This window comes from Crocuta crocuta, unplaced genomic scaffold (genome assembly GCF_008692635.1).
Source record: "Crocuta crocuta isolate KB4526 unplaced genomic scaffold, BGI_CrCroc_1.0 scaffold101, whole genome shotgun sequence".
NCBI classification, from domain to species: Eukaryota; Metazoa; Chordata; class Mammalia; order Carnivora; family Hyaenidae; genus Crocuta; species Crocuta crocuta.
In genome coordinates, this window is record NW_027527956.1 from 8,388,397 (window position 1) to 8,401,322 (window position 12,926).

The 12,926-nt window shown below is 50.7% G+C and overlaps 1 protein-coding gene across 9 annotated transcripts in view; it reads left to right on the top strand.

The window, feature by feature from the left end:
• Nucleotides 1-12,926, top strand: part of ATP9B (ATPase phospholipid transporting 9B) — a 199,372-nt gene that overhangs the window by 139,888 nt on the left and 46,558 nt on the right. For all 9 annotated transcript variants that reach the window (XR_013332332.1, XR_013332333.1, XM_077752699.1 and 6 more), the window contains one exon: nucleotides 9,515-9,657. Coding sequence is in view for 7 of the 9 variants with exons in the window: in XM_077752699.1 (XP_077608825.1) it covers nucleotides 9,515-9,657 (143 nt within the window). In the remaining 2 variants the exon portion in view is untranslated. The remainder of the gene's footprint in view (nucleotides 1-9,514; nucleotides 9,658-12,926) is intronic.

The window sequence follows — 12,926 nt, forward strand, 5'->3', positions numbered from 1 at the left end:
ACATTTTCTCTAAAATTATACTTATTTAGTCCTTGCACATTTACATATCAGGGAAGCCTGAAGTTTTTACTGCAAAAAAGGTGTTTGACAGAATTGATTTCTTTAACAGTTTTAAATGTATTTATTGAATAGTTATAGTTTAAGTAGTTAACTTTAAATAGTTAAAGTTGATTTCAAATTTTAATTTCTTCTTCAGTGTTGTGGTTATGGTTTTCAAGAAATGTGTCACCTGCACCTGTATTCAAATTTATTCCTAAAAGCTTGCTCATAATGTTTTCCTGTTATTTCAAATGGATAGGATCTGCGGTATTGGTCTTCTTCATTCCTGATACTTGTTTCTCTTTTCTGTTTTTCTTGATCAGTCTTTCAGTGGGTGTATCAACTTTAGTAGGAGCCTTTTGGACAAGCCTTCCCTAGGCTTGATTCTCTGTGATGTTTAGTATTTCTCTAATTTATTAATGTTACCTTCTTTCTCCTTCTACCTTTTGTGATTTGTATTATTCTTACTTCTTGAGATAGATGCTCAATTTATTAGTTTTCAGCTTTTTCCCTCTTTTTTTTGAATATACGTAATTGAGGCTATAAATTTTCACAGAAGTACAGCTTTGGCCGATCCCCATACATTTTCATATGTAGTATTTTTGTTATTGTCAGGTACAAAATATTTTTTAATTTCTACTGATTTCTTCTTTGACCCACGATTATTACAAAGTCATTTCTTAATTTACAAGCATGTTTGAATTTTCTAATTATTGTCTGTGTCCGTATTTAGTTTGTGTTGTTGTTAGAGATCGTATCTTCTGTTTTCTCAGATGTATGGCATTTGCGGAGTCCCGTTACAGGGCCAGGTGTCTCGCTGATGTCGGGGAGCACCTGCCTGCCCTTGTGAATAACGTGGATTCTGGACTGCTGGCGCAGTGTGTGTGTGCGTCTGTTAGGCTGAGATGGTTCATGTTGTTTGTCAGGTTCTCCGCACCCCCACTGCCTTTTCTCTGCCTTCTGTAACACTTGGTAAGAGTTGTGCGGTACTTTTCCATTAGTCTTGGGAATCTGTTTTCCCTGGAATTCTGTTGTGGGCATTATATACTTGGTGGCTTTGGTGTCAGATATATACAAATTTAAATTGTTATGTATTTCTGCTGAATTAAGCATTTTCTCATTATATAAGAAAGTGACTTTCTTGATCTCTGCTCAAGCTTCTTGTGTTAAATTCTACTTTGTCTTACAAATACCGCCGTGCCTGCTGGTGAAATGTGCTAGGCTTGGCTGACTCCATTGTGCACTTCCCCTTCTCTCTGTCTGTGTGTGTCTCTTGGGCTTAATTTTTGCCTTTTTTGTTTTTGACTATTTAGTACCCACACAGTTATTGTAATTCTGTTATAGTTCTGATTTAAATCTGTCACCCCATCTTAGTTTTTCAGTATGCCTTACCTATTGTAGATTTTCCTCCTTGCTTACCATTTTCCTTATAATTTTTATAATTCCATTTCTCCACTAGTTTGGAAGATTTAAGCTATTTTCTTCTTCTGGTTGTTACCCCCAAAACGGAGAACGTTATTCTTAATCTGTCTAAGTCCAAAGGTAGCTATTTCCTTTATGTGCCGCCTTAGCACAATGTCTACCTCCCCTAAGCCCATTGACTTTGTGTAGTTTTTGTCATTTATTTTAGTTGAGTCTTTTTCAGGCCCCAGAGACCCTGTTGTTTGGTGCATTCCCCGTATATTTTGGTGTGCGTCCATGTGTTTCTTCTTCATTTCTTACACTCAGGCCTTCCTTGCAGAGTAATTTTCCTTGTGTCAAAAATTCATTCTTTGGTTTAGTATGGCTTTGTCGGGAACCCTCTAGATTTCTGTTTGGCTTTCCTTCCTGAGAAACGGTTTCACCTGCGTTTCCCGCCGCCTCCTGTGGCCAGTGGGGTCTCCAGGGCCTGTGCTCCCTGCCTGCGGCCGTCTCACACCTGCTCCCTGCTGCTCTGCGTTCAGCCACTGTGTGTCCACACGGAAGCTTCTTTTCGTAGAATGCTTAGATTCAGTGCGTTTCTCAAGTGTGGATGGGCCCTTGCCTTTATCCCAGAAATCTCTGGGCTGATCCTACTGTGTCCTCTCCTTTGAGGGTGCGAACGTGTGTTAGATGTCCACACCGTGCTCCTCGTTGGTCGGCTCCTCGTTTCCACCTCTGTCTCCATTCTCTGTTTTGTCTCGTTCCACTGACCTGTCTTCCAGGTCGTGATATCAGCCTTGGCTGCAGCTAGTCCACTGTCAAAGCAATCGAGTTCATAATTTCGGTTATTGATAACCTTTTAGTTCTGAAAATTGTTTGGTGTCTTTATTACACTGATGTATTCTTTTTCTTTTTTTTTTTTTTTTTATTTCTAGGAGAGAGAGAGACAGCGTGAGCAGGGGAGGGTCAGAGAGAGAGGGAGTCACAGACTGAAACAGGCTCCAGGCTCCGAGCTGGCAGTCAGCACAGAGCCTGACGCGGGGCCCGAACCCACGAACTGCGAGATCATGACCTGAGCGAAAGTCGGATGCTTAACTGACTAAGCCACCCAGGCGCCCCCGATGTATTCATTTTTATATTTGTGTATTTCCACACGGATAATCCTTCTAGTTTTCCTTCTGTGTCGTTTCACAGGCTGCTTGCTGCTCCTGTTAGTCGTTTTCTCTTATTTGTTCCTTCTGGTGGTGGTTGTGCCTCGGTTTCAGTTAATTTGTGGGGTTTTGGGGGAGTTGGTAATTATATTTAAAAAGCTAATTATAGGAGTCGTTTGAGATCAGAAGAGGGAGTGGGGTCGTCGTCCTGAAGCACATACACTTGCCTCTGCTGGTACTTGGAGATGCCGCCTGTCTCAGAACATCTTCCTGCGGATGTGATTCGCGGTCCGAGTTGTGTGAGCCTAGCTCCTCTGTGTGCAGGCACGTAGCTCTCCCGTCTCCGCTTAGTGTGGCCGCAGCCCCTCACAGCCTCTCGTCCTGGGAAGAGGGGCCTCTTGTGGGACCTCTGCCTGTCTCAGTCCTGGCCTTGTTTCTGCTCACACAGGAAGGCTGCTGACCAGAAAGCTCAGCCTCGGGGGCAGGGGCTCCTGCGGTCACATCACCTGTGTGGCACCTGGTCAGAGCCCAGCCCTGAAACCCCTCACTGTCTAGTCTGCTCTTTCTATTTCTTTTCAGAGATTTACAAATATATTGCATACATTATTTCTTACTGTTTTCAGTGGGAATATCGGTTCAAATAGGATAGCTGGCCATTACCCAAGATCATAGAACTTTCTTGCAGTTTTTATGTAAAGAAAGTTAGGGGCGCCTGGGTGGTTCAGTCGGTTGAGCATCGGACTTTGGCTCAGGTCATGACTTGCACAGTTCGTGGGTTTAAGCCCCACATCAGGCTCAGTGCTGACAGCTCAGAGACTGGAGCCTGCTTCAGATTCTGTGTCTCTTTCTCTTTCTCTTTCTGCCCCTCCCCTGCTAGCTCTCTCTCTCTCTCTCAAAAAAATAAAAAATAAACATTAAAAAAGAGACAAATTTGAAAATTTCTGATTAACTTCCATGGCAGTACTTTCCAAGGGTAGAACCTTCATGTCACAAATGTGATCAACTTTATTCTTGAGAATGTAGCAAACTTTCTTTTAACCACAAAGCACAGCTATATCATAGCAAATGTGGGAGGTGCAAACTGTTAAGATAGTGTCACCTGGATAAACAGTGGTATGTCCATTCAATGAAGACTCTCCGTCAATAAAAAGGAATAAAGTATTGATACATACAGCCACTTGGGCATTTATAGGACATTCTTGAAGTTATAACATTATGATGGACAGTTCAGTGGTTGCCAGGGGACAGGTCGGGGCAGGTGGGACTGTTGGGGGTTTACCCGAGGAGCCTGCGAGCTGCATGGGACCGTTTGCCCCGATGTCCTTGGGACAGAGCAGAGAGCGTGTGTAGAAACTGACAAAGCCCAAGTGATGTCTGCATCTGACTTACTCGTAAGGTGACCGCAGCTCTGCCTGGAGGTGCGCGCTGGCGGCGGGTCCCGGCACCCTGGGGAAGCACCCGCCCACCCTCCTGGCGTTGCTGCTGCTCGTGAGTCTTACAAACGACTTCAAAGTGAGTAGCTATAACTAAGCAAAACACTGTCACCCACTTTGGTCCGTGAGAGTGTATTCTGGGAGGTGGAGGTCTCGGGCTCTGGGGTGGGGTCAGTGAGCTGGCATTCGTGCCCTGAGGCCCCCGCTGCCATGGCCTCCGGGGGTTTCCTAACCCCTCCGCCCTTTCTCATCTGTTTCCTCAGGGGATTAAGTTGTATTTAATCTAACGCAGCCTCAGCAGGAGTTCTCTCTTCATCTTTGTCCCTCTGGCTCTTGTCCCCTGTCAGTTTGTGGTGGCTTTTAGCATCACAGCAGGTAGCTCTCTATACCTGCCGATACGTTTGTCTCGTTTCAAAAAATTTTTATAAGTTACTTATTTATTTTGAGAGAGAAAGAGAGCATGAGTGGGAGGGGGGAGAGAGAGAATGAATGAATGAATGAATGAATCCCAAGCAGGGTCTGCACTGTCCGTGTGGAGTCCGATGCGGGGCAAGCTCACCAACTACGAGATCATGGCCTGAGCCAAAATCAAGTCGTTCACTTAACTGACTGAGCCACCCGAGCGCCCTTCTCATTTGCCTTTTAATTAGGTCACTTCTTCACGAAACATCAGTGGATGCAGTTTTTAAATTAAGTAGAAGTTAAAGGGAGATTTGGCTAATGCGTCAAACAGCTACAGGGAAGACTGGCCGGGTTCGTTGGGTGAGGCTCGCACGGGAGGCGCACCGCCCCTGGGACCCTGCTCCTCACGTCTTGCCTCCGCTTTCTTCTGGCTGAGTGTCGTTCTCTGTCTGCCACGCCCTCCTCACCGGGTGCGCAGATGGTGTTCGAGGCCTCAGGCTCGTGTTCCGCTCGCTTGGTTACACAAGGAGAAAGCAGCCACTTTATTTCAACCAGTTCTGGGGAGCACCTCCCCCGAACCCACCACAGCTCGGCTCGTCTGTAGTGCCGGTCCCTAAGGCCCAGTCCCTGGCCTGCCCTCGGGGGCCGGGGCGGGTCCCTTGTGCTGCAGCCTTGGTCTCCGCCGCGCGCGCGGCCGCCTCTCCTCTGTCCTGGCTTTGCCGTGGTTACTGTCCCCTTTGGGTAGAGAGCTGAGCTGAGCTTTTCCAGCCTTGAGCCCTCCACCGATTCATCGGCCCCTTTCGCCTGGCTAGCTTCCTTGTTGATGCTGCTGCTCTGGGCGCTTGGTCTTGGCTACCTTGGCCGTGTAGACTGTTGGAGATGTTTTATTTTAAGGTGCATCAAATTGCATATAATTACTACTTTTATTTATTTAGGAACCAAAGGAAGTGTCAGTCCTTTAACAGGAATCCATTTGACATGTTGACACAAAAGACCTGGCCTCACCCCTGCACAAATGTATTTATACTGTTGCGGTACAGGATGACTTCTGCAGGCGCGCGTGCGCGCACACACACACACATACACACACACACACACACACACACACACACAGCCCTGAGCTCTAGCTGCTGCATAGCACGGGCACTATTTCACGTGGCTCCCCAGTAAAAGCCAAAACCATTCTGAACGTGGGGAAGTCCTGAATTGCCTTGTTGCCCTTCACCCCAGTATCTGATCCTCTGACTAGTCTTTGACCGTTGTGGATGCTGAGGAGATGGGCTGACGTCACTCTGAATGGAAGGCGAGTTTGCCCCCTGAGTTTGCCCCCGTGTCCCCAAGTGTGGCTCGCAGCAGTGCTGTGTTCTCCACGCCCCCACGGAGCCCTGGGCCCTGGCCCGCCGCCCGCTGCCCTGTGCACGGCTTCTCCCCCGTCTCGGGGCTCCAGGCTTTCTTCGCTTCAGTTTCTCTGGGGAACTCTGACGCTCCCATTTATTTTTCCTAAAACGCTACGTTATTACAAATCTCCGGTCTTCCTACACCAGCTCAGGAACTCAGTGCGATTTAGAATTTTGCTGATACCAATTTAAACTACTTTCACGCGTTTCCGGATCTTGTGTTCTTTGTCCTTGTGCGTGCGGCCGCAGGTGCGGGCCACGTGGATGCCCACCTGGCTCTGCCCCCGGTTCTGTCCGCGCCCTGCGAGCCTACGTCCTGCCTCCCTGCTGGGGCAGGGCCGTGCTGCACACCCCGTCCGCTCCGTCTTAGCTCAGGGCCTGTCGTTTCTGTCACACCTTGTCCGGCTCTTCAGACCGGCGATCGTCTGCCCCAGTGATGGAGCTCAGCCACCGACTTAGGCGTCAGTGCAGTTTCCACCGTGACCTTGCACACACGTGGCATTTTACAGGGACTACTACCGAGGCTCGGAAAACTCAAGTTTGTGGTTTGTCCGAGATGCTGGGACTGGTAACTTTGGAAATTAAAAAGGAGTACAAGTCACACCTAACATTAAACTGTGAAGTTCAGTCACGCATGCGTTTTCCGGACGGAGCGCAGGAAGCAGCTGTAGGAGAGCCTGGGCGGAGGGTGGGGCGGGGGCTGGTCCCTGACATGCAGGGAGTGAAAGAGCAACCGGGTCGCGGGGCAGCTCTGGCCCCACGCTCGCTCACGTGGACACACGGGTGCTCCCCACGGAGAAACCGTAGATTTGCTCTGTGCCGTCGGGCACGGGAGGAGGGCGGCACGTGGCGCATAAGGCGTTTGTGAAAAGCTCAGACGCTCGCTAGGCGACAGAGTACAGTCGTCTGAAGCCTGGAACGAGGCCGGGTCCTGACAGCCCCCGGGCGGCACCGTCGCCCTGTGCGGTGTCGGGTGACGTCAGCCGCCCTCCGTGTGTCCCAGGGTGTGAAGGTGTCACAAGGTGAAGAATATCCCCTAAAGGAAGCACACCTGTGCCGTTTCCTTTAGGTGACAATCTACAGGAGAACCTCTCATTAAAATGACTTTTCTTTTGCTCAGATTAAGATCTAAGACTAAGCCCCAGTCAGGCAGGCGTGCGCATGAGCCGTCCACGTGGATTTGTCCCCCGAGGAGCCCAGGGCCCGGCTCACCTGGTGGCGAGGACACCGCGGTTTTCTGGTAACGCGTGGCCGCCGAGATGCGCCAGGCAGCGTGGGGCCTGAAGGGCATCGAATCGCAGCGCGTATTTTGGGACAGTACGCCTCACCTTTCCTCCTCAGACGTTTGTGTAGCAGGAGGGGAGGCCGCGGTGGGGTGCTGTGGTCCGGAAGGAGCGCCGTGCTTCCCAGCGGGGCCGGCTCCGAGCCCTGACGCCCGGCCGGGCCAGGCCCCCCTCTCCCGCCAGTGCGTCACACTGTCTCAGGAAGTAAGACTCTTACAGCTCGGTGACGACTGTGCTTGTTTTGTTAAACTAGCTGTTCGTCAGGTCAAGAGAACATTGGGGAAGAACCCAGAAGGTGCCCCTCAGCCCCAAGCCCAGCAGCATGCTGTGAATTCTGGGAAAGTACCCATTTGCCTCCTGGTAGTTGAGGTGGGCTGACGTTTTCCAAAATAATTTGACCCCAGTACACAAAGAAGAAGGTCACGTTCCCGCACCGTGTCGGCCTCTGGGCCTGCCGAGCCCGCCGTGCCAGACTTCTCCAGGAGCGATACCGCGCCCTGCGCCCCCCCCACCCTGGCCACCGTGGGCCGGCCCCCCGCCTCCGCCTCTGCCTGCCCCCGCCCGCTCGCTGGCCCGCTGAGCCTCTCACTTGACCACCCTGCTTTAGAGGGCCTGCCCGGTCGCCGGCACCGGGCTCACAGCCGAGTCCACACAAGATGCCGCGTGTCTCTCTTCCAGCCCCCAAGACCCTCAGCCCTTCCAGGCAGTGGGACCCTCACCCAGGCTTCTGTNCCCAGGTGCCCCTGCGCCCCCGATTCTAACAGGAGGCCGCGAGGCTGCCCTGCTCTGCCCACCCCCCGACCCGGGCCGTCCCGGGTGTCTGTCCTCTCTCACCGGCAGGTCTCACTGCTTTCCCGGGATTGTAAGCCGCCAAGAGGTAGTGAGGCTGGGCTTCAAAGGTCTTTATACTTGTCAATTAGAACTTTTCTTTCTGACAGTTAGAGGTCTTAGGAGTTTTAAGATGTGAGCTTTATGGACAAATAGCTCATTATGATTATTTAAATTTTCTTTAACTTCCCTACAGACTGTCTTCACTGATGTGACTCCACGTTAATTTCCAGGTGTGCTTTTGTTAGTAGCGGAGCCACAGGAGTGGCCGTTTTGGCCAGAATGGTTGGGGATCAGCAGCTTCATCTCATGGCGCAGGCACATCATGTCTGCAGTTTTCTTGACAGAATTCCATGAGGCACAGACTTTTCTCTGCACTTTGCAGCCTGTCGGGATGATCTTAAGCCTAGTTATTAATGAGAGCCAAGCGAAGCCAGAACTGTCCTGCACAAAAGTACAAGCAGAGTGGGTGCTTCAGTTCACCCGGCAGGTGGATGAGTGCAGCTCGGGTCAGAGAGGCGCCATTTGTAAATGTAATTCAGGCCCTGCCTAGGCCTAGTCGGGGCCTCCGTGGCTCTGAGTGTGGAACCCTGGCTCTGCACCCTGGCTACTCGGACCCTCCCTCTTGCCACTGACCCCGTTAACTGCCTCTGACACCGTCCTGAGCCTCAGGTCCCAGCCCCGGTGCGGAAGCCTGGCCTTGCGAGGGGCCGAGCACTGCCCCCAGGGCGAGTTCAGCCTGGTCATCACCAGCGGAAGCCTCCTGCGTGCTCTTGTAAAATGAGCAGGTGAAGACGAGGGTGCACTTCCAATATCTGCTCCCAGTGAGGCGCTGCCTGATTTCCATAAACACAAATCTCTCCTTCCTGGGTGTGCATGGGGCGTGTACAGCCACCACCCTCTCCTTTCTGGGTGTGCGGGGGGTGCGTACAGCCACCGCCCTCTCCTTTCTCGGTGTGCGGGGGGGTGTACAGCCACTACCCTCTCCTCTGCGGGTGTGCAGGGGGTGCGTACAGCCACTGCCCTCTCCTTTCTCGGTGTGCGGGGGGTGTGTACAGCCACCACCCTCTCTTTTCTCAGTGTGCGGTGTGCGGGGGGCGCGTACAGCCACCACCCTGTCCTCTGCGGGTGTGCGGGGTGGGGGGGTGCGTACAGCCACCACCCTCTCCTTTCCTTGTACACAGGGGTGCATACAGCCATCTCCTTTGTGGGCGTGTGGGGGTATGTACAGCCATCACCCTCTCATTTGGGTGTGCGCAGGGGTGCATACAGCCATCCCTCCTTTGTGTGTATGCAGGGGTGCATACAGCCAGCCACCCACCTTCTCAGACACCTGATTCCCCACTCTCATCTGGAGAACGATCAGGAGCCCATTTGGCCATCACCCACGAACATGTTATGGGGCATAAAGAGATTTGTTGGCTTAAGTGTCAGCAAATTCATTTATTTTAAATTCTGAAATCCACCATTACCTACTTAGTTCACATAAGGTTAAAGGTAATAAATCTCTGGAAAACACAAGTGAAAGTGTTGCATGGCTTTGGACCTCACTGACAGCTCTGCTGGGTTTTGTTTGGCAGTCTGCGCGTGAACTTGGACATGGGCAAAGCTGCGTACGGGTGGATGATCATGAAGGACGAGAGCATCCCCGGCACAGTTGTGCGGACCAGCACCATCCCAGAGGAGCTGGGGCGCCTGGTGTACCTGCTCACCGACAAAACAGGTACCACACCTGCATCCAGTCCACAGCGATCCTGTGTGTCTACGTGTGTGCCCAGGACATGTGTGTGCGTGTGTCCAGGTGTGTGCCCGGGATGCATGTGCGTATATCCAGGTATGTGCCTAGGGTGTGTGTGTGTGTGTCCATGTGTGTGCACAGGGTGTGTGTGTCTGGGGCGTGTGTACCTGTGTGTACATATGTGCACAAGGTGTGCATGAGTGTCCACGTGTGTGCACGGGATGTGTGTGTCCACATATGTTCGTGGGGTGCGTGCGTGCTTGTGTATGTGTGTCGCAGGGTATTGAATTCATTCACATTTAGAATTTTCCAGACTTTGCCAAGAACACTGGCACACAACTAGTCTTCATCTTGGAATATCATTAGAATTAGAAAAATGTTAAATTCTTAGAGATTTAAATGATTGCTTGTATATTTTTACATCTCTCCAGGCTTATAGTTCTTTTTCTTAACCGCCTGCATGACACCTCTGTGGAGGGTGTGTGGGAGGGCAGATGCCTTTACGCTGCAGGTGGCGCCGCTCAGCTGTGGGGCCACAACAGTGTGCATGTGGATTGGTATTTTCGTAGTATGTTCTCCTAAGGAGTCTCACTACAGACTGTCTCCATCGGGCCCATGCCCCAAATTTTATTTGTCCTTATTTCATTTTTAACTTTCTTCATCAAAGAATTCTTGTTGACCCATAACGTATTCAATAAAAGATAAACTGAATCCAGGGTTAAAGTCCCCACCTGATTTGTTCACTCGTGGTTTAAATTCCTAGTAATTCTTTTTTTTTTTAAATTTTTTAAAATGTTTTATTTCTGCGAGAGAGAGACAGTGTGAGCAGGGGAAGGGCAGAGAGAGGGGGAGACACAGAATCTGAAACAGGCTCCAGGCCCTGAGCTGTCAGCACAGAGCCCGATGTGGGGCTCAAACCCACGAACCGTGAGATCATGACCTGAGCTGAAGTCAGACGCTTAACCAACTGAGCCCCCCAGGCGCCCCTAAATTCCCAGTAATTCTTGGTTAACTAGAAATAAGAGAATATTTATACCATATGGTAAAATATGTCTCAAGTAAAATTTAACATTATCTTTTTTTAAATTTTTCAATGTTTTTTTATTTATTAAAAAATTTTTTTATAGTTTGTTTTTGAGACAGAGAGAGAGCATGAGTGGGGGAGGGTCAGAGAGAGAGGGAGACACAGAATGCGAAACAGGCTCCCGGCTCTNTAACATTATCTTTTTTTAAATTTTTCAATGTTTTTTTATTTATTAAAAAAATTTTTTATAGTTTGTTTTTGAGACAGAGAGCATGAGTGGGGGAGGGTCAGAGAGAGAGGGAGACACAGAATGCGAAACAGGCTCCCGGCTCTAAGCTGTCAGCACAGAGCCTGATTTGGGGCTTGAACCCACGAACTGTGAGATATGACCTGAGCCGACGTCGGATGCTTAACCTACTTAGCCATCCAGGCGCCCCAGTTCAACATTATTGTTAACAAAAGGTGAGAATAAGCTTCATCCTAGGAAAAAGAAAGAAAAAACTAACATTGTGATTTAGCACGCATTCTTCTAGAATCACAGTAAGACAAGTACCAGAAGCAAGCTGCATGACCAAAAGAGTAAGGAAATATTTGTAGACGAAACAGTGACCTAAGGAAGTCAAGTGCTGAAAATCAGTGAAGCGCCAGGTCATGGGGAAAACATCGGAACGGCTCCCTGCGTGATGAGCAGCCTGGAGAGTAAGGCCCTCACGGCAGCGCACGGAAGCGCCAAGCATGTGAAGGTGGGCCGACCTTCCAGAGGTTCATGAAAGAAGGCATGACCCGGTGGAGAGACCAGCCGTGGTTCCCGGCGAGAAGACTGGGTGTTTCGTCACCGTCAGCCTTCACGAGGAAGCGAGGGGCTTCCTGCAGTTCAGTCGAAATCCCGCTGTCGGGTGGCATCTGGTCTTCATCAGGGCTGGGCTTTGTGGCATCTCGGGGGCCTTGCCAGTGAGTTCACGCACGGTTATAAGACTCCGGGATACCGAGGACCTCACGCCCAAGACGGTACCCTGAGAAGGTGCCTTCAGATTCCTCCCTTCCCTCCCTCACGGAGCTGACAGGAGAAAATCTTAAAGAACAAATCTGTAAACCATAGTGAAAAATAAGCAAAAGCACCCTTACAGAAGTGATTTTTTTCTGGAAAACAGGTGGAATCATTTTGATGGAGAAGCTGAAGCAAATCAAACCCAAACTCCAAATGGTTCCAAAAACGACCCTACAGAGATAGCACAAGGCGTGCAGGGTGAGGCAGGTGAGGGTTAGAGGGACCCGGCCCACCCCTGCCCTCCGCAGCCTGGCCTCTGTCCGCGGCCTCACTGAGAGAACGGCTGCGTGCGCTCCGCGTTCTGCGTGAACAGCGTGCTGGCCCAAGGGGAACGGACTGCACGACGCTTTACAAACAAACCCGAAGGAGCCGCAGGAAAGTGTTTACAATGACAGGAGGGCTCAGTCACCTGTAAACTCACCATCAAGATTAAACCACGTTTCCTATACCAGCAACAATAGGGTTGTGTAGTTCGAAAAATGCCAGTTAGAATAGCAACAAAAAGTATATTAAAAATAAATGCAAAGAAAAAAATGTGTGAGGCCCGTATGGATGTAGGTTCTTACACTTTGGAAGACCCCGCGAGACCTGCGTAGTGGACGGGCACTCGTGTTCGTGAGTCGGTGGCTTCATGCAGTAGAGACATGGCTTGGCCCCACAGAAGACGCCTGACCTGTGTGCGGTGGTGCACACCGCATCAGGGCCTTCTCTCCACCACTGGTGGGAGTGTTACGTGCTGCACGCTCGTCTGGGCAGCTGCGCTCAGCCCTGCCCCTTGGGACGCAGGTGCGCCTCTACGGCAGGGGACGACGGAGGATTGTTCACAGCATCGTCCTGGAAAATGGAACAGAACTGAACGTGACACCAGAAAAGCAGTTATCGGTCATAGAGCGCTCTTACAGTTGAGTGCTGAGTAGCAGAGGCACATCCAGGCTGGGGTGCACGGCGGATCAGACGCCTGAACATAACGCCATATTCTCCCCGGGCTTTACTCTTCCAGTTTTAAAAAATGAAAATAGGGGCACCTGGGTGTCTTCGTCGGTTGAGAGTCTGACTTCACCTCAGGTCATGATCTCACGGTTTGTGAGTTCGAGCTCTGTGTCGGGCTCTGTGCTGCCAGCTCGGAGCCTGAAGCCTGTTTCAGATTCTGTGTCTCCCTCTCTCTCTGCCCCTCCCCCACTC